Raw genomic sequence first — 22,413 nt, 5'->3', positions numbered from 1 at the left:
TTGCAGAACATTGCAATATTCTTGAATAGTTTTTCTTTGCTGCGGGCCTAAAAAATTCCACTCCTTTTAGTTTCTTGTTGTCTCATTCCTTCAGATGGCAATTCAGCTTGGAGATTACTTCTTCCAATGATCTGACACTTGATCCATGAATCAGTTTTCCTTAAAAGGAGTCGTGCCATTTCTAGTTTGAGCTCGATAAATTCTTATTATTTCATGTTCGAGTTTCTTCAAAATAATTTATGCATGCTTGGGTAGCGGAATTGCAGATTACACCACAGGACCGCCACTTCCATTGGCATCGTCATTAAAATATATAGAAACAATGTGAAGGAGGATTTTGTATTTCATTGACATTTTAAAATTAAGTAATCTAACTTTGCACAATCCTAAGTTCCAAGCAATAGACATATCACTATACAGAAACTGATATCGTACTGTCAATAATCATATGTTTTTCAACAATACTTTTTAAGGAAAAAAAGACAAAATCATCACTAGCGTGTATACACACGAGTGGTTTCCAGGTATCAACAAATCAAATTCGACAAAAGGGGGTTCATTGTTTGGTGATCTGGTGGCTTCGCAGTCTTACTTCCCAAGCAAATGTCGTGCACGCTGATTGGCACCTTTCACTCGAGAGTTCAGCTCATCCACATCATCACTGAGATGATCAAGGGCTTTGTTTTGCCTGCATTTTCCAGAGAAATTAGAGCATTAGAGAGTTGTACATTTTGATTTCTATTCTGTGCTTCTTAGCTTCCCTGCTAATTGATCTGATTTCTGCAGTGGTGGAAAAGGCAAAACCTGAGTGAAACCTTCTAGTCCTGCAATGGCAACTTATAAACTAACGGGACTTAGCTTTATTAACAAAATAACAGTTCATTTCTGGATTGTTATTCGGAAAAATTATTAAAAGAGAGGTGAAAAACGCCGTACAGTGCTGAAAAGGCCCCTGCTGCTTACGCATGGGATTGTTTTGGAGGGTCTTTTGGAAATATAACGCAAGCAAAGAATTGTTTTAAACACTTCAACTAATAAGCCAATATTTATGAAAATCTGATATCATTTTTGGAATTGATAAGAACATGACAACCGACCTTTCAATTTCACTTCCCATGTCAACAGCCATACCCTTCAAATCTCCCAGGATATTACTCAAGTCTGAAAGTGCATCATCTTGTTTTGCCTTCTCTAGCTGGAAATATGAAAAATGTACATTCAATACAATGTGATGAAATTCCTAAATCCCATTATCAGTTAATGACACAAACCTCAACTTTCTGTAGGGCACTTGTTGGTTCAGAAGGAGGCGTGGTAGGAGCTGAATGTCCTCGTTTACCTCCTAAACCCAGCTTTTCTCTTTGTTCTTTGTGGTTGTCACTTTTTTTGGATGGATTATCTGTACCAACGGAATACATCATAGAAAAGCATGATTGCAAGTCAAGATGATGCACTGTTATTTTTAGAAAGTGAAACAAGCCAATTCTGTTAGGACAAGAAAAAAAACCTGCTGCGACCACCGGCCCTGTTATTTGCCGATTCTTCTTAGGCTTCCAAGGCTTAGAGAAGATTCCCCCAAGATTGTTTAAAAGCTTTTCACCCTACAAATTAAGATTATCGGACACGATCTCTATCAATATAATTACTTCGTCAAGGCTGTTGAAAAGAATGCAGGAAGCAGTAAAAAGAAAATGTCATGCCAAGCACAATGCATAGAATTTAGAAGATAATTTTTAAAAGGATGAAAGAAATGCCACTGGATGGTATCTACTTTTGTGTTAATTATAACTGTTAAGAGAAAAAGAAAAAAGGAAGAAATTTGGGTATATTGATATCAGACTTGATTCCTTCTTTCCTGGATGCCCATGCCTAATGCTAATGCGTGAACAACTCTAGACCCATAACTTTTAGAAGCTAATCAGGATGCAAAAAGAAAAAAAAAAAGTATTTCTACCAAAATAAAAATGAGTTCCTTTCCATGTGCATTTATAAATCAAGAGAATGTGTTAAAGAAAGCAGAATGAAGGACATGGAGGGCATGGTCTCAGAGACTGCATAAGCTGGATTGCTTGTGCAGGCTTCTCATCACTGACCAAGAGTGAAAAGAAGCAATCTTTCCTGCAAAGCAGGAAAGGTCACTTCTACATTTCCCCTTCTCAGAAAGTAGCCGTTAGGCATATGCAAGTATCAGTATAAATTCTTCAATCAGTTGTAAATAAACTCAGAATTGTAAAATACTCATCACAGCTTATCAATACAAGTCAATACAAATTTCCACATGGTATCAGAGCTGGTTTAGCCAGTCATCACCTACCGAGCCACAAAAATCACAGTTCAATACTCAAAAACAATGGCTCATAATGAAACTACCAAAATCACCAATATTGTGCTGCAGGGCAGTCACAACTATTTCGAGTGGTCAAAATTCATTTTTATCGCCCTCAGTGCTAGAAAAAAAATTAGATTCATCACAGGTAGCAAACAAAAGCCAAAACCAGCAATTCCAGAAGCACCAACAGAAGAAGAATTAGAAAAACTAGAAGAGTGACAATCATCTGACCATTTGGTCATGTCCATGCTCACCAACACAATGGACAGTAAAATAGCTCGGCTATGTATCCTTATGGAGACATCAAGAGCAGTATGGGAAAAAATAAAGACCCTCTACTGCCATCAAAATAATTTTGCACATATATTCAAATTAAAGCAAGAACTGTCCCAGATTGCTTAAGGGGCCAAAAACTCAACCGTGTATTCGACAGAAATTCTAACCAGGTGGGAGGAGTTACAAAACTACCTCCCACCATCAAATGATTTGGAAGAACTACAGAGGAGAGCGGAGCAAGATCTCATTTACACATACCTGAGGAGTCTGGATTCAAGCTACGAGGGCTTGCGATCGCAGATCCTGCTCGCCCCTCAACTGCCATCGATCGAAGCCATAATAGCCTCGATTCAGCGTGAGGAAACAAGAAGGAACTCGATGAACGAGATTCTAGAGACCACCGACAACCGAGCCTACTCCACGCACGCGACCCGATCAGCGGAGGGAGAGTCGGCGCCATCGAGCGTTGTGACCAACTGCAGCGGTCACCGTGACGGGCTGGCACCTCCACCCTCAGCTGCGACCAGCACGGGGGTGGGAAGGCTCGGGAGCGTGAAAGAAAGGAGGCAGAAAAATTGGGGAGAAAGGGAAGAAAACCTTAGGCGAAGGGGTGTGGGTGTGGGGGCGTCATATGCTGAAAGTTATATGACGCCCCGACCCAAAACTCGACCCAGAAACGCTGGGCTCCACCAACCCGACTCAGAAGCCCGGTCCACCAGCTCGACCCGGCCCTACCCACTTTTTGATCCAGGCCCGCCCTTCTCATCTGGGCTCGGCCCAGGCCTGGCTCATATGTCCTCAACTGGGCCGGACCTAGGGTTAGCACAGGCCCATCTGCCTCAGGCCCATCTACCTCAGGCCCATCTGACCTCTTCACAGCAGGCCCGCCAGGCCCAAATTCAGGACATTGTGGCCCAACTGCAAACCTTGGCCCAACAACCCCACGAGTTTGGATTCTCTCAATCCGATGGGTTAGGTTCGGTTCAATCTAATTTTCAGTCACTTAAAAATAATACTGCATCTAATCAACATGACTGGATTATTGACTCAGGTGCTACTGATGACATGACTTGGAATCCTGCAAAATTATAAAAAATTTACCAGAGCAGAGATTCTCAGCATGTGACAGTGGCTAATGGAAATCAAGTTAAAATTCAGGATTATGGCACCTCAAACTTATTTAATTCATCTCTTTCGAATATTTTATTCTTACCGAATTTTAAATCTAACCTTTTATCTGTTGGTAAAATCACTCGTGATTTAAATTGTAAAGTTATTTTCTCACCATCCTCAGTGCTTTTTCAAGATCGAATTTCCGGGAAGACGATTGGTAAGGGACACCTAGAAAATGGCCTATACTGCCTTTCTGATCCTCCCCAGCAATGTCTAGTGTCCAAAACCCCCTAAGACATGCTTATGCATCGAAGATTAGGGCATCCCTCCGACCATGTTCTCAACAAATTATTTTGTTTTAACTTGGATTCTAGCCACTGTGATGTATGTAAATTTTCCAAACACACACGACTTCCTTTTTCGTTATCTTCAAGCATGTCTGAAAAACCTTTTGAATTAATACATTCCGATGTTTGGGGACTTGCCCCCGTTACCTCATATAATCATTTTTGATATTTTGTTACTTTTATTGATGATTATTCCCGCACTACATGACTCTATTTGTTAAAAGGCAAAAATGAAGTATTCTCACGATTTCAAGACTTTTACTACTTTATCAAAAACTAGTATAATGCACATATAAAAAATTTTCGCTCAGATAATGGTACGGAGTACATAAATTAAAATTTTTTCACATTTTTTAAACAACATGGCATTACTCACCAAACTACCTGTGTCAATACTCCCGAACAAAACGGTATCTCTGAGCGAAAGAATCACCATCTCCTCAATGTCACCCGTACTCTCCTATTTCAACATAATGTTCCCTCCATCTTTTGGTCGAATGCCCTCCTAACCGCTACCTATCTTATTAATAGACTTCCCTCAGTCACCTTAAATCATATGAGTCCCTTGGAAATTCTCAAAGGTCAGAAAATTGATTTAGGTCACTTTCGGGTCTTTGGGTGCGTGTGCTATGTGTATGTCACTCGCCACCACAAACTAGACAAGTGCTCGGTTAAAACTTTTTTCCTCGGATATGCCTCCACCCAAAAAGGGTACAAGTGTTATGATCCGTTGACTCACAAGACCTATGTCTCTCGGGATGTCACCTTCCTCGAGAATGAGTCCTACTATACCAACCCTACCGGTGCTGAATTTAATTCTCTTTTTCCGCTTAACTCTGATATTTCTCTTAGCAGCTTTGATCACAGTCCACTCCCAGAACAACCACCTGACATCTCAAGGCTAATTCCTTCAGGGGGAGATAACCACTCACAAGAACAAGAAGCTTCATTTCACGAAGTCTCAGAGGAAGCAACTGCCTTGAGACGTTCTAGTCGACAAACCAGACCACCTGTGAAATTTAGAGACTATGTGTCTCATACGGTGACGTATCCCATTCAGAATTTTATTTCATATAATGTTGTATCTAACTAATATCGCAATTACCTATGTCAGCTCTCCAATCATTCCGAACCTACAAACTTCTACGAAGCCAATTCCGACCCTAAATGGTGTAAGGCTATGGAAGAAGAACTTCTAGCCCTTGAAAAGAATGACACATGGAGTATTGTTTCTCTTCCACCAAATAAAAAACCAGTGGGATGTAAATAGGTATACAAGATCAAATACAATAGTGATGGAACTATTAACAGATACAAAGCCAGACTCGTAGCCCGAGGCTTCACTCAAACTTACGGAGTCGATTATCAAGAGACCTTCGCTCCAGTGGCCAAGATGAACACGGTTAAGATCCTACTCTCAGTAGCAATCAATCAAGGTTGGAATCTATTCCAAATGGATGTCAAGAACGCCTTCCTTCAAGGAAATTTAGCAGAAGAAGTTTACATGGCCATTCCTCCCGGGTATAAGACAAACTCAGACTCATCCTTGGTATGTAAGCTTAAGAAAGCAATCTATGGCCTGAAACAATCTCCAAGGGCATGGTATGCTAAACTCAACTGTTTTCTATTAAGTATTAATTTCAATAAGTGTGATTCTGATTCTTCCATGTTCGTTAGACACACCCGCGCACACACCATTATTCTTTTGGTATATGTTGATGACATCATAATAACCGGGAATGATAATCAAAAGATAGAAAATGTCAAACAACGTCTAAAAAGGGAATTTGACATTAAAGATCTAGGTCAGTTATCATACTTTTTAGGCATAGAAATAGCAAAATCCAGCAAAAGTCTATTCCTATCCCAAAGAAAATATACCCTTGATCTATTAAAGGAAACTGGCAAGATAGGAGCCAAACCTGTTCTCTCTCCAATGGAAACTAAAACTAAACTCAATTTAGAAAACAGAGATCCTTTGACCAACATAGGGCACTATCAGCGTTTAGTAGGGAAATTAATTTATTTAACTGTCACTAGACCTGACATTTCTTTTGCAGTTAGTGTGATAAGTCAGTTTATGCATGCTCCTCGTACCAGTCACCTTGAAGCAATTGATCGGATCCTCAGATATCTTAAGGGAACACCCGGACAGGGAATCTGGATGAAGAAAAATAGCTCCACTAATGCAGTCGGTTTCTCGGATGCGGATTGGGCTGGAAGTTGTGATAGAAAGTCAACCACTGGATTCTGTATATTCGTCGGGGGAAACTTGGTGACATGGAAAAGCAAAAAACAGAGCGTAGTTGCTAGACCAAGCGCCGAAGCAGAATATCGTGCGATGGCATCCACGGCTAGCGAACTCATTTGGGTAAAGCAAGTACTCAAGGACATGAAAGTAGAAACGATGGAGCCTATGAAAATATTTTGTGACAATCAAGGTGCTCGGCACATAGCATCAAACCCAGTGTTTCATGAAAGGACCAAGCACATCGAAGTCGACTGTCATTTCATCCGAGAAAAGGTTCAAAAAGGAGAAATTGAAACTCCCTACATCAAGAGTCAAGATCAATTGGCAGACATATTTACAAAGGCCCTTGACAAGCAGAGTCATCGGTCTATTCTCAGCAAGATGGGTTCAATAAACCTATATGAACCCAACTTGAGGGGGAGTGTTAAAGAAAGCAGAATGAAGAACATAGAGGGCATGGTCTCAGAGACTGCACAAGCTGGATTGCTTGTGTAGGCTTCTCATCGCTGACCAAGAGTGAAAGGGAGCAACCTTTCCTGCAAAGCAAGAAAGGTCACTTCTACCTTTCCCCTTCTCAGAAAGTAGCCGTTAAGCATATGCAAGTATCAGTATAAATTCTTCAATCAGTTGTAAATCAACTCAGAATTATAAAATACTCATCACAGCTTATCAATACAAGTCAATACAAATTTCCACATAATGCAAGCAATCAAATTAGCAGACTGATGCCAACTTAAGTGTTTCTTCGACATGTGATATCTCTTATACTGCAGCGGAAACAAAGTAATATTAGTATTTGCATAAGTGGCTATGGTCATAACTTAGATGTAGAATCGCAAACATGTGTATCTCCTTAGCATGCTTTAATTGCTTGTGAACTCATGAATAAAATCATTTTGTGAGGCTGCCGAACTCAATCTAAACAGAAGGTCTTATACAAGTATTGGCGATAGAATAATATTGCTCAGGTCTCATGATACATGTTCATTTGCTCTTCCTCGCAGATTTTTATGAGTACTGTTCCTAAAACTGTAAGAGCAGATTTAATATAATTTACCACGCACGTCTCGGAAACCAACATTCATAACTTCATCATTTTTATCATTTCACCACCGTTTTCCAGGGCATTTATCAGCTTTCCGAATTGACTACTGGCTTTCCTTCTGGTGAACATAAAATTGTAGTAAGAGTTCACAACTATACAATGAGCTTACCTTGCTCAGATCCTTCTCCATATCGACAGCCATATTGTGAGTCCTCGTGATTTGCTCACCTTGGGCATGCAACGTATCAAGAGTTTTTGTAGCATCTTGTTTGATATCTTCAGCAATTCTTAGGCAATTATTAACAGTACTCGTAGTCTCCTCAGCTTTGTATTTGGCATAATTCTCCAGCTCCTGAACACTTTGGTTCTCTAGTCCTCCCGACTCGCGGAAGCCATTCTTGTATCTGTCTGTTGCATCATCATCAAAATCCTTACCTGGGATATTAAGCGCAGGTTCAGAATTAGCTCGTTTTGCAGACTGATGTGTTTGCTTGGCATTGGATTCATCATTTGCTTTATTTGCAGGCGACCTCAAGAATCCGAACATTTCGTTTGTAAGGAAAGATTGCCCGCATGAAATATATCTATGGCTTGGCAGGAAAGTCCGAAACTACCTAAACATAAACAATGTCAATTAGTGTCTATGTTCACATACATGTTCATGATCTCGACAAAAAATCTGGCAATGACATTATTGAAACTTGAAACAGAGACAACTAAAATGAACCCCGGAGTTAATGAACAATAAATTTCATCTTATATCAATGAAAAAATGAGATGATAAAACCAATACAAACCCTTAGAAAGGCTAGTTAACAGGTAACAGAAACCCAGAAAATTAAGTTTTGCGTAAAAAGAGTAGAAATGCAACATTAAGTAATTACAATCATGAACAAGATGTAGTAATCAACCAAAATTGACAGAGAATTCAGATGAAGAAGAAAAGGGGTACCTAAAAATGTTTTAGGAAGTAATGAAAAGTGGAAGAAAAGAAGGTTTTGACGTTAAACAAAGAAAAACAAGGAGAAGGATAGAAGATTGGTTTGTTAGAGAAACTTGATGATAAATAAGAGCAAAAATAGGAAAGGCCTGTTTGAATATATCAACCAGATGGTAGGCCATGCGAAAAAGGAGAAGAGACACGATTTGCAATTCTCAATTCTTGCATCAAATGCAACTCTCTACTCCACCACTGAATTTCCCTCTCTACACACAATTAGACACATTTTGTTTTATTGGTTCTGATTCTTTTGGTTGTTGGGCCAACCGTCCATATTACTTTTATCCGGTCCAAGTATATATTATTTTTAAACATTAAATTTTATAAATTACTCACAAATATTTATTAATTTTAAATAATTAAATATTTAATTTTATGGTTGAAAATGTTAATATTTAAAATATTATCCGATGTCTTTATCTAATTATATTTTCTCTTGCTTGATGATTCTTTTGTATAAAAAGAAGGTAGGAAGACTTTTATTTGGCGATGAGAGTTCAATACTCTTCCTTCATTTTGCAGTTTAAAACCGGGAATGGCTTTCAGTCTCCATCTCCCCTCCCACTCTGTTACCATCTCTAAAAAAATCCTTATATATTTATTTTTATTTTGATTAAAGATTGAAACACTCAATTAGATTTTTATGAAGTATATATAAATTTTTTTAATAAAAATAAAAATAAAAAATTTAAACAATTGATAATGAATTTAGTTGAAAAATAAAAATCTCATAAAGACATTCCCACTTGGAAAACACATATTCCGCTTCAAAACTAATAATAGCAAATTTCCAGCTTCAGTTTTCTTCCCAGCTAAAAGTTACATAAATATAAATGGTCCTTGCAAGTTGCATATAGTTGTCCCTGAAAGTGGCCATTATAAACAACCAGCAAGATATTTGTTTTTTCTTTTTATTCCTTTTAATAACGTATTCTCCAATTTTTAAGCTATCCACTAAATTCTAATTTGTATCGTAGCAGTATCAAAATACTTTGATTCCAGGATAAATTATTCAAAATTATGAAGTGATATTATATTAAACTTTTTAAATTCATAATAATATTAAATCTATGATATTGTAGACATTCCCACTTAAAAAATAAACCAAATTCAGGAAATGCGAGGGAATTTATTGTAGTTCATATGAGTAGGTAGTGGCATACAAGAAGGAGAAGATGGAGATGATCAAGTTCTTAATTATGAATATAGATTAAATTCAATAGACAGGGGAAAACGACAAATTTAAAATTTCCCTCGTTTTGAATATGAAGCTTTGAATGATCGAAGAAGAGAAGCTTGCACCAAACAACAAGATAAGGAGACAAATTCACCCGCACTCTCTTTCATTCACTCTTTCTTTTCTTTCACACTTCCTCTCACTATATCTTCCTCCACTTTCAAATCCAATTACATACACAAATTCAAGAAACAATGGCTAATTTACCATTTCCTACAGCTAAATCAAATTCCAGATTCAGTTCAACCTTCATCGATTTCAATTACGGAACCGCTCATTCAAAGCTTTTCTTTATTAGATCACCCCAACGTTTCAGTCGTTCAAGAACTAGAACTCTTTCTGTCAAGAACATTGCCAGTGATCAAAGGCAGCAGGACTTGCAAGAACACATCACTCAAGGAGGTTCAACCCATTACTCAGAATTCTTTCTTCAACTTCTACTCGACAGCCATTTTCTTCTTCTTTGTCATTCGTATGGCTAATCAAGCTGTTCTTGCTTGCTTGCAGATTCTTTGGCTTCATTCATTCCCGATTCAGCCTCTATTGCTTCGAGCATCAAGTACCACGCTGAATTCACACCATCTTTCTCTCCTGAACACTTTGAGCTCCCCAAGGCATTTGTTGCAACTGCAGAAAGTGTACGCGATTCGCTTATTATAAATTGGAATGCTACGTATGACTACTATGCAAAGATCCATGTGAAGCAGGCATATTATCTGTCAATGGAATTTCTACAGGTTAGTTAGGATCCTTATGGAACTTGGTTGTTACAAGCAATAATCAGTAAGATTTTTCTTTCTTGGTATTTCAAGTATTTGAAGAGGAATGTGACTCTCAGGGTTTGAAATCCACGACCACTTGATTACTGAAGTAAACCAATACATATTCCTTTTTTTGTTAGTTACTATTGTTTTGATATTATTGCAGGGAAGAGCATTGCTAAATGCAATTGGTAACTTGGAGCTATCTGGGGCTTATGCAGAGGCTTTGAAAAAGCTGGGTCACAATTTAGAGGATGTAGCTAGACAGGTCAGACCATTTGCTGATCATCTGCTAGGGAATTAGTTGACATTCTTCCAAATAATGCCTTCTAATTCAGAATACTAATTCTTGTGATTCTGGCATTTGGTTTTACATTCATTAATCAAAGTTGCGCATATTGTTGTTGGAGATAGAGAAGAGACGTCACACAAAAATTAAACATGATAGAGTAACAGGCATTTGAATTCAGCAAATTAAAACACAAGATATAGGTTTTTCTTTTCTTTTTCTTTTTCATCTTGAACACAAACATATCTCTTCAAACTCCGGTCCAACTCTCTCTCTCCCCTTCTCCCTTTTTTGTTTGTTTCTGCACATATTTTGCTTCTCTAGTTACTGCCTTTTAAGGAGAGAAAATGTACTGTTACAGCAGCCTTTTTTTAACAGCTACAAAATTCGAAACTTAGACAGTATATTAACTTCAAATTCAAATTCAAAATTGCATCAATTCCAACTATGTGTTTATAGCAGTTTCTAATCTATCAGATAAACATGGCAGGAGCCAGATGCTGCACTTGGTAATGGAGGCCTAGGGAGGCTTGCTTCCTGCTTTCTTGATTCCTTGGCAACACTAAATTACCCTGCATGGGGATATGGACTTAGATACAAATATGGTTTGTTCAAACAGCTTATAACAAAAGACGGTCAGGAGGAAGTTGCAGAAAGTTGGCTTGAGGTACATCTTAATTATGCATCATTTCCATCTAATTTTGTTGAACTTATCTCTGACTTCAACACAATTATCAATTCTCAATTTGTATCAGCAAAATCACTCGTCCTAATTGGGAATGCACTGTTTTTCTTTTTCAGTATTATTGGCATTTAATAGAATTTTAGCTAATTTTAATTGACAACATAATAGTTTTCCTTTACAATCTAGTTATACAATTGGAAATAGCTGTAGAATTTTATATTTACTTGGTTAATACATCACACGATTAGCTAAAATCTCTATAGAAGTTTATCAAGAACTATCTTATTATAACAAAATAATGCTCAAGGTGAAATTGCAGATTCAGTGATTAGTGCTTCTATCTACACAAAAAATTTTACATTTTACTACCTCATTAGATTCTTTGTTCGACACGAATTTTCAAGTGAACTGCATTGTTGCACGATTTCTATGAAATGTTGACTGATTGAACGTTTCCTGGTAGATGGGTAATCCCTGGGAAATTGTAAGAAATGATTCTTTGTTCGACACGAATTTTCAAGTGAACTGCATTGTTGCACGATTTCTATGAAATGTTGACTGATTGAACGTTTCCTGGTAGATGGGTAATCCCTGGGAAATTGTAAGAAATGATGTCTCATATCCTGTGAAATTCTATGGTAAAGTCATCTTAAAGCCAGATGGAAGTAAAGAATGGATCGGAGGAGAAAACATATTGGCAGTTGCCTATGATGTCCCAATTCCAGGGTACAAAACTAAGACTACAATAAACCTTCGGTTATGGTCCACCAAAGTTTCACCACAAGAATTTGATCTTAGTGCTTTTAATACTGGAGATCATGCCAAAGCATATGCAGCCGTAAAGAATTCTGAGAAGGTTTGCGAATTCTCTTCTGTTCTTTTCCTACCTTGGGCTCTAAGTGGGTCAGTCTAGCAACCTGGATAAGATTCCAGTACTTCTGAACCAAAGCTTATTGCCAATAGAAAAAAAAATTGTTAATCTTGCATGTATAAAGACTAATAAACGGTGGCTTTCTTCTTTCATGATGTTATGTTGTGATCAGATTTGCTACATATTATACCCTGGAGATGAATCAATAGAGGGCAAGACTCTTCGATTGAAGCAACAATATACTCTATGCTCTGCATCTCTACAAGATATAATTGCTCACTTTGAGAGAAGATCAGGGGAAGCTGTGAAATGGGAAAATTTTCCTGATAAGGTTGCAGTACAGATGAATGATACTCACCCAACTCTTTGCATACCAGAACTAATCAGAATCTTGATGGATGTCAAAGGTTTGAGTTGGGACAAAGCTTGGAATATTACTCGAAGGTACTTTTATGGATATTGAAACATATGATAATATGTTGGTCGTTTAGATGCAGGAGCTGATATTCTTTATGCTGCTTCTTTGATTTTATGCTAGAACTGTCGCATACACAAATCACACAGTTCTACCTGAGGCTCTGGAGAAATGGAGTTTGGACTTACTTCAGGAATTGCTTCCTCGACACATAGAGATCATTAAGATGATTGATGAAGAGGTGAGATTGGACACCATTTTGGCAATATTCTCAAACTGAATCTGTCTTTTAACTCCTGACAACTTATGTAGGCATTTTTATGCTCATTCTTAGATGATATCCTTTCTGGTTTGATAATTCGAAGTTAATATCTCAAATTGTAATTCTTAACCAGTTGATTCATACCATAATTGCGGAGTATGGCATGGAGGATCTTGACTTGTTGGAGCAAAAGCTGAAGGAAATGCGAATTCTTGATAATGTTGAGTTGCCAGAGTCAGTTGTACAATTGCTAGTTAAATCGGATAAAAGTTTTGCTGTTGAATCTGTAATTGAGGATATTGAAGTTGAAGATTCTGAACAAGAAACTAAATCAACTGCCGAAGATAAACATACGGAAGGGAAGAAAGATGAGGAGGAGGAGGAGGAGGAGGAAGAAGAAGAAGAGGAAGAGGAAGGGGAGGAGAAAAATGAAGTGACATTTAAGGTAGATCCAGCACAACCAAAGTTTGTTAGAATGGCGAACCTATGTGTTGTTGGTGGAAATACAGTAAATGGGGTTGCTGAGATTCACAGTGAAATAGTGAAAAATGAAGTTTTTAATGATTTTTATAAGGTAAATGACTAATATAATGTCATTATTGTATTATTATTTTTTCTAGTGAAATTTTGTTTCAAGGAATTTTAACATGTGTAGCCTTTTCTGCAGTTGTGGCCTGAGAAATTTCAGAACAAAACAAATGGAGTCACACCAAGAAGATGGATTCGCTTTTGCAATCCAGACCTCAGTAAAATCTTAACCAAATGGATTGGAACAGATGATTGGGTCCTAAACACTGAGAAACTCATGGCACTTAAACAGGTTAAAAGAAAAAAGAAATGAACAGTGTTATATAATAGCTTAGATATATTTAGATGCACTCAAATAAATTCTTTCCATCTCATCATTGCGGTTATCAATTTTTCGCAATTCAAATATTTAACAGACTATATGGGTTTTCCACAGTTTGCAGATAATGTGGATCTCCAAACTGAATGGAGGGAAGCAAAAAGAAAGAACAAGATGAAGGTTGCAGCTTTCCTTAAGGAAAAAACTGGATATACTGTTAATCCAGATGTATTGTTTGATGTTCAGGTTAATGATCTCTGCATATCATCTCTTCAATCTGTTCCTTTTGCAAGTAATTTCTGAATAGATTTTGGTCTTTCTATGCAATATGCATATTGTAATAATGTTAACTTCCAAGTTATTACTAGGCAGAGCCATTCTGTCTGGGATGATCCTGAATATCTAGTGCTTATTTTTTTTGTGAACCATCTTCATGTTCTTCGCCTGAGAAGAATAATCAATCAAAAATCCTGTTCCTTTTTCAGATAAAGCGCATCCATGAATACAAGAGGCAGCTGTTAAATATATTGGGAATTGTTTACCGATATAAGCAGATGAAAGAAATGAGTGCTGAGGAAAGAAAAGAAAGGTATGTTCCTCGAGTGTGTATATTTGGAGGCAAAGCATTTGCAACATATGTCCAAGCCAAGAGGATCGTGAAATTTATTACTGATGTTGGAGCTATTGTTAACCATGATCCAGAGATAGGTGATCTTTTGAAGGTACTTTTATTGACCATCAATTAAATCATAATCCAATCGGCTGAAAAAACCTTCATCTTTTTCAGGGTGTATAATCCTGTTTATTTCTTTTGGTCAATTATAGGTTGTCTTTGTTCCTGATTACAATGTCAGTGTTGCAGAAGTATTAATTCCTGGAAGTGAGCTTTCTCAGCATATCAGGTTCTAATTTACTACAAAACTATTCCGCTTTCTTCTTTTCCTCAAAACTGCTAGACAAGTTTCCATCTTTTGAGTAGTATAAGTGGGATACGAGCCTACCATTCAGTAAGAACTTACTATTAATTGCCTTAGCTTAATGTTGCAGGCATGCAGTACTGGAAAGGTTGAGCTTACTTTATTAGTTGAAATACTAATTTCATTTTTATTTAAAAACCGATTCTCTATATTTCTTGGTGGTATTATCAAATTCCGTAGTACTGCTGGAATGGAGGCTAGTGGAACGAGCAATATGAAGTTTGCAATGAATGGCTGCCTGCTTATTGGAACCTTAGATGGTGCAAATGTTGAAATAAGAGAAGAAGTTGGAGAAGAGAATTTTTTCCTGTTTGGTGCAAGGGCCCATGAAATTGCTGGCCTAAGGAAGGAAAGAGCAGAGGGAAAGGTATAGTACAACTCGTATGTTTCTTTCCACGTACTTAGCAAATAAGTTAAAACGCATAAGAGTCCGCAGGCTCATACCTGCACATTAAGTGGTTTCATATTCTCTGCAGTTTGTGGCTGACCCACGATTTGAAGAGGTGAAGGCATTTGTTAGAAGTGGTGTTTTTGGTTCCTATAACTATGACGAACTCATGGGATCTTTGGAAGGAAATGAAGGTTATGGCAGAGCTGACTATTTCCTTGTTGGCAAAGACTTCCCTAGTTATTTGGAATGCCAAGAGAAGGTTGACGAGGCTTATCGAGATCAGAAAGTGAGTAATGTCTAGGTTTCCTTTCCTCTTTTTTACATATATTGTGAGTTCAGTGTTCGAATGCTTGCCAGAGGTACCTAATGCTGTTATTCATATTGGAGCAGAAATGGACAAGAATGTCGATTTTGAATACGGCAGGATCATTCAAGTTCAGCAGTGACCGAACAATTCGTGAATATGCAAAAGACATATGGAGGATTGATCCTGTTCTATTACCTTAAATTGGTATATGCCAGATGGGAGAGGTGCAAACTCTTATTTCCCATTGTCAGTGTAATATCTCAGACTATAGGAATTTTTGGGATTGGAGATGCAGTTAGGCTTTCCAAGCTCTGAAAAGAGTAGTGTATGACAGTAGAAACTAGTAACTGAAACCATTTGTGCTAAGAAAGTACAACCTTGAATCTCGCTGCTCACGAGAGTCGAGTTTTACTTGATGACTCTTGCACAGGACATTATTGAAAATCCAAAGAAAAGAGCTTCTCATTTTTCCTTTCCCCCCCTTTTTAAGCTATATGAAATTTTTTATACGAAAAGAATAAAATACAAAGCGTATTAAAAGTAGTTCGGCCACAGAAATCAGTATCTCTCTATTTTATTTTTTAAAAAATTAATATTATATTTGATTAAAATTTATTAATAAATTTATCTTATTTAAAAAAATTAAAAAAAATAAAATAAAAATAATAAAATTAAAAAAGATATTTTGATAATAAAAAATATATTATCAAATTGATGTAAAATTATTTAGAAATTTTACCAATTTTGATAGAATCTAATTTAGGTATAATCAATTCTATACATAATTATATAAAATTTTAAATTAACTTTCATTCCATTCAAAACAAATAAATTTTACATTTGTAAATAACTTTTATAGATTTAAACAAAATATAGTATAAATATTTATATATTTTTAATAAAATATTTTTCTCGTTAGTGAAAGGAAAATTCACAATACGTAAAGGTAAATATCATTTTAGTAAATAACTAAAATGTTTCATAGTATGAAATATTAGTAACTAATATTAAATATAATTAAGGATTAAATTGTAAGATATTATTTTTTCGTTACTTCATACTCCACTAAACGAAATAATATATTCTATTAATAATATTATAAAGAATAATGAATAATTATTTTTTAAACAAAAATAAAGTTTTGTCTGCTCTCAACCATCAATTGCTTGATGTACGTTAAAAAGGATACTGATTTGATTTAATGTAATGAAAATATTGAACTTTAGTATCCTTTTCACCACAAATTAACTGTCACTTAAAAAGAGACCCTATTACTTATTTTAACATACTAAACCTTTTACCAATATTAAGCACATTGATTTTGGTTCTCAAATCTTTCAGCTGCCAAAGAAAAGGTACCAATCAATCCCGGTTTTCCTCGGTAGAAACATAATTAAATAGCGAACTTAGCAAACAAAGGAGATTTATTTTTCCCTTTAATAAGAATTTTACTTTTTATTTAAAGAATATTAATTACTTGATGTTAACACAAAGGGGTCGATCAATTTGTTGAAATAGAATAGTTTATGATGGAGACTGAAGTGAATTGATTGGTTAGACATACTCAATAATTACAATCAAACAATAAACAGTATTTAAAAAAGAAGACTTCTTTTACAAAAGGAAAAAACTAGAGTTTTTGGGTACATATGATAATGATATATTGCATACATCTCTACCATTGAACAGTTAATGGGGGGATCTCCACCTTTATAGTTATTCTTCTTCTTCTTTTTTTTTCTTTTTTTTTTTTTTTCAGGAATTGAAAATTTGAGTTATACCCATTTTGAATTGAAACAAGCCTAACATTCCATTGAGAAACTTTTATATAATACTTTGGAATAGATCTTTTTCAAAAGGGTTGCTGTCAGTATCATCTTCTCAAATGTCACATTGACATGAATATATAACTCACCTACAGCCTAGAGTCTCTACACCAAACCCAAAAAGAGTTGTAACCAGGCAGTGCAACAAATACAACTTCTTCCCTTCTTTTTTTTTTTTTTTTCTTTTCCTTTAAAGAGATAATAAGTGAGATTGGTCTAACTTTAATTATTTTGCTTAATTATTTGATGTTAGATGGATTAAACATCTCTCTTTCTCTCTCTCTTTTCTCTTCAAAGTTAGGTATGAATCCATTTGTTTCCCCCTATAGGCCAAGCATGGAGAAAGTGAAGTCAATGATAAAAGTATAATATAATGATTGAATCCCTCTTTCTCATACACTTTCTCAATTTCAGGCTTTGGACAGCCCCAAATTACAATAGCTTTGTATATTACCTAAAATTTAGGGGAGGGGAGGGGAGGGGAGGGGGCTGAATTTTACATGTAAACTGATAAAGGCACTATAAAAATAAAACTAAAACCTTATAAGGTTAAGGAGAACCGAATTAATTATTTTATATTTAAAATATAGAAAAATATTGTATTAAGAGTTAAACTAGGATCATTCACCCCCGCTCCATCATTGGTTCTCATGATCTCTCAAACTACATTGTTGCCCTATTTATTAAGTTGTTGGAGATCTCTTGAGAAAACAATTATCTCATACACAGTAAAATATATGTTCAGCAAAATTTTATATAAAAATAATCTTCACAGTGATAAAAAATTTCAATCTCAATTTATATTAGTTATAAATAGAAATAAACTCTTTATTATTATAAAATATTAATTTTTAAATTTTATTTTAAAAAAATATTCTTCTATATAGTAATATTTATATGTATAATTTCAAAAGATATATATATTATGCTATATTTTATTTTATTATATTATTATTTTATCTTATTAATTTTATTTGTATAATATGAAAAATATAAATATATTTTATTTTTTATTTTTTATTTTTATAATTTTACAACAATATTAAATATTAAATTTAGAAAAAAAATATGATTACTCAAATCTTTATTAAGTTATGACATATTCATAGTTATAAATTCTATTTGGTCCGAAGTATATGACTATAAAGAGATTTTACTGTATATTTTATTAGAAGGATAAGTATGTAAACATACCATATGGTTTCACTGATTTATAACTTTTAGTATATAAATTTTTTTAGACAAAGAGAGACACGTGGTTACAAATTGTGATAAAAGATATATCTTTAAAAATCTCGATTTGTAAAATTTCAACCACATTCACTCTGATCAGCTATTATTATTGTATTTCTCATGTTTAATAATATAGATTTAGAACTTAATAGCTCAAACCATTATTGTTTGACTGTTAAATAGATCTTATATGATAAATGATTTATTAAATCGTAATTTAACGATTAAATATTAAAATTAGGAGTAGTTAAGCTCAAAACTCACGTAATCAAATATAGACAATATAATAATGATGATCAATTAAAGTGAAAATGATTAAATCATTATAAATTTAAACTTTTAACGTTGTAATTAAATGTCGTAAATCAATAAAACCATATCTTACTTTTTTTTTGTACTTATTTCTTTATTAAATTTCACAATTTTATTTTATTTTTTTTAAGACAATATTAATGTGTTTCAGTTACAAATTTACACTCTAACTAAAGATTTCTAATCAATCCGCACAAAATGGAGAGACCCACAAAGTACACTTAAAACAGAAGAAGCTTAGTTAGACTGGACATTAACTAGTTAACCTAGGGAAACTCTTGCACATATAGAATGCTAGAAGCACTTTCTTTGAACTAGTGGAAGTTGCATATGCCAATAGGAACTTATCCCTTTTGCCAAAAAAAGGTTATAAACCTTTTATTTCTTGCTTTTTTTTGCTTTTTTCCTCTCTCTCTCTTTAATGGAGTGTGGTCCTTCTCAATAGCCACAGCCATATAGGTATATATCAGAAAGCATTTGATATTTGTTATTACTATATAATCCAAAGCTAAAAGTTGAGGGAAAGGTACAATTACAGAGTCATTTGCAAAATAAGCAACAGATTAGGTTCATGCATATATGGTAAAGTGTTTTACCTCAAAATCCTTCACCCTTATTAGTGCGAGTAGTTGAGATTCTATAATACATCGAATTACAAAAGATAATGTATTTTTTTATTAGAAATAAAAAAGTATTTTGGTAAATTAAATTTGCAATCCAAATTATTGTGCATGTCACTTTCATCTAGGGCTTCTTCAAGGGAATGTAACATGGTGTTTCTCAAGCATAATTGCCTTGTTTCCACTAAATTTATTTATGCAATGATAATAATTTATTCTAGGTAATAGGAGATCATTATATTTTTATAATATTCCATCATCCCCCATTTATTTTGTATTATAATTAGTTTCAATATTTTTATTTTTAATATTAGATGCGTCGGTGAAAAATTTATATTCGTTAAATTTATTTTCAATCCGTCTTTGTAATTAGATTTATTATTTTAATTATTATTCAATGAGTTTTGAGTATATGATATATAAAAATTTAAATATATCTATATTTTCTGAAAGTGGCCACCGTATTGACATACAGGCAGGCATCTATAAGACCAACAGAATTAGGGTTGTAATGCTTGTCAATTCAACGAAAAGTGAAATCAAACTAAATTGGAAAATATTTGCAATCATTTCTTTTATAAATAGGAAAAAAAAAAGAAATTAATTCGGATTCCAGTTTACCCGAAAAGCAATTCCATTTCTAATATCTTTTTTTTTTCTTTCTTAGAAAAAGATGCTCCAATAGTATTATATATTTGTTCCATTGGCAATAAAAACATGAATATTCTCCTTTTTCTAAAAAAAAAGAGAAATTCTGGAGCTGCATTTATGATACGAATTGCAGCTCAGTTTTAGCTTGCAATTGAATGATTGTTATTGTTTTCCCTTTTTGAGAGGACCAATGAAATGAATTCACCGATTGTGTTGGTCAATTCTTGAATACTGACTGGCCTGCAACTATGGCTTTCGGAGGCTAAACTGTCAAAAAATATACTCAAATCCTTTATTCTTAGTAATTATTAGATTATTGTTATAACGATCGTCCGTCTATTCAAGGCCGAACAATTTATAAAGGAAAACTAATATCTCTTTTTTATAATCTCACCTTAATGTTCTAATTATTGTTTCCAGTAATCCTTAAATATAGATGCCAGAATCTTTTAAGTTCATATGATTCATTAGAAAAATCATGGCCGGTTGTTCTCTCTTTTCTTAATTTTTTATCTCTTTTATCATAATTTTATTTTTTAGTTTATTATTTATCACTTTTAAATTAGTGGTGGTTTTTTTTTCTATTATTAATTAATTTTAAAAAATAAATATTAATATTTTTTTCTGTTATTTAAAAAAAAAATTAAATATGACATTCAAATAATCAGATTTATTAAAAGACATCTATAAAATCAATATATAGTTTAGTGCCACCGATTGGAGCATTTTTCTCCCAGAATTACAATCTACTGTCTCATCAACACGGTTAATGATCGTTAAAAGTAAATTTTTTAAATATATTTTTGATATTTAATATTTATTTTTATTTTTATATAAAAATATATTTTTCAATTTTTATTAATAGGTATTTATATTTCTTCTAAAAAAGTCATAATAAATAACATACTTTACATAAATCTATTATTGAAAATAAAAATCATATAATTTTGTTACGTTCTTTAATCATTACGATATTAAAAGTAAATTGCATTATATATATACATAGGGATGATTATAAAAACAGTGTTTAAACTTAGTAAGATTTGAGAATTAAATATCTAAATTTTTAAAAGTTACGATTTAGTATATAAACCTAGTAAATATTTATGATTGAGTGTATATAGCAGGTCAACAACAGGTTACAGGTTATCTATACCAAATTCTTATAAAATAGTGTGATAACTTATTAAAATTTAATAATCAAGTATCTAACCTTTTAAAAATAACAATTTAGTGTGTCAAGTTAGTAATTATTAGTATTTAAATATGTGAAACCAATCATAACATATATAAAGAAAAATCTAAAGTAGACAAATCAAACTATATATTTTCATAATAAAAATAATATTTATATAGAGAAGGAAAAATCTTCAATGTAAATAATAAAAATTATAAAAATAGATAAAAATATATAAATAAATACCATATATTTTATAAAGAGATATATTAATAATTAACATTATATTTAATAATATCATCCTCAATAATAATTAATTTTATTTTAGGTGTTTATAGTGATGGGTTGAAGAAGATATTGTGTTGCTCGAAGTTGGATAGAGAGTTTTTTAGAAAAATTGATGAAAATATAACAGTGTAATGATGGTGATAATGTGAGTGATGCAGTAATCTATTAAGAATAGATACGTTTTAAAGATTTTCTCATTATATTTTTAAAAAATTATTTAAGCTGATAATATGTATTTTAAGATTACAATTTCGTAATTGCTATTGAACTAAACACGTTCAATTGTAAATATTTACTAATTTGATATACTAAATTGTAACCCTTAAGAGTTTAAATACTTGATTGTCAAATTTTAATAAGTTAACATATCATTTTTATAATTATTTAGCTTCCTTTATACATGTTACCAGTTCTATACATTTAAATGTTAATAATTTTTAGTTTTTCACACTAAATTATAATTTTTAAAAATTTAAATATTTGATTGTAAAATATTAATAAATTTACACACTATTTTTATAATTATTCGTATTTATATATAAAAGGGAGGAGAATATGAGAAATAATTAAAGTGGCTATGCTTGAAATGTATGATAAGAGAAAACATTAGAAACAAAAGTTTGTCGGTGTTGTACCCTAATAACATTGACACAAAAGTTCGTCATTCAATTTATTTGTTTTCTTTTTCCATCTCTATATAATAATACAAACCCTTTTTATTTCCTAATTTCTTTGAGCGCAACAATTTGTTCGATGCCTTATAACATATAAATTTTTGGTTTCTAGTAAGCATATAATTAGGAATGGAAGATGTTCACGGGATAAATAGAAAGCATTTTGTATCATATAACCATGAGATTTTGGTGGTTGCATGTGCTCAGATCTTTTCTTTTTTGTGTGTGA

At 33.7% G+C, this 22,413-nt stretch overlaps 2 protein-coding genes across 4 annotated transcripts; one reads left to right on the top strand and one right to left on the bottom strand.

Moving 5' to 3' along the window:
• Positions 1 to 316: 316 nt before the first annotated feature.
• LOC8289136 (putative SNAP25 homologous protein SNAP30) lies at positions 317 to 8,491 on the bottom strand. Its single transcript, XM_015728417.3, has 6 exons — positions 8,314 to 8,491; positions 7,531 to 7,975; positions 1,508 to 1,601; positions 1,272 to 1,399; positions 1,098 to 1,195; positions 317 to 688 (listed from the first exon to the last, which is right to left on the bottom strand). The coding sequence occupies exons 2-6, from the start codon at positions 7,906 to 7,908 to the stop codon at positions 589 to 591; spliced, it is 798 nt and encodes a 265-aa protein (XP_015583903.2). The 5' UTR covers positions 7,909 to 7,975; positions 8,314 to 8,491; the 3' UTR covers positions 317 to 588.
• A 954-nt stretch (positions 8,492 to 9,445) lies between these two features.
• LOC8289135 (alpha-1,4 glucan phosphorylase L-2 isozyme, chloroplastic/amyloplastic) lies at positions 9,446 to 15,879 on the top strand. 3 transcript variants are annotated; one of them, XM_048369784.1, is made up of 15 exons: positions 9,446 to 10,000; positions 10,106 to 10,335; positions 10,526 to 10,627; positions 11,139 to 11,315; positions 11,914 to 12,189; positions 12,377 to 12,648; positions 12,743 to 12,860; positions 13,015 to 13,455; positions 13,549 to 13,701; positions 13,846 to 13,974; positions 14,214 to 14,450; positions 14,554 to 14,630; positions 14,886 to 15,072; positions 15,182 to 15,382; positions 15,457 to 15,879. In XM_048369784.1, the coding sequence occupies exons 1-15, from the start codon at positions 9,793 to 9,795 to the stop codon at positions 15,601 to 15,603; spliced, it is 2,955 nt and encodes a 984-aa protein (XP_048225741.1). In that variant the 5' UTR covers positions 9,446 to 9,792; the 3' UTR covers positions 15,604 to 15,879. The 3 variants fall into 3 exon arrangements, with proteins under 3 accessions (XP_048225741.1, XP_048225748.1, XP_048225746.1); XM_048369789.1 differs by having other exon boundaries at positions 9,452 to 10,000; positions 15,487 to 15,879; XM_048369791.1 differs by lacking the exon at positions 11,914 to 12,189.
• Positions 15,880 to 22,413: the final 6,534 nt, after the last annotated feature.

The sequence above is a fragment of the Ricinus communis genome, chromosome 1 (genome assembly GCF_019578655.1).
Source record: "Ricinus communis isolate WT05 ecotype wild-type chromosome 1, ASM1957865v1, whole genome shotgun sequence".
Taxonomy (NCBI): domain Eukaryota; kingdom Viridiplantae; phylum Streptophyta; class Magnoliopsida; order Malpighiales; family Euphorbiaceae; genus Ricinus; species Ricinus communis.
This window is presented reverse-complemented; position numbering and strand designations above follow the sequence as displayed.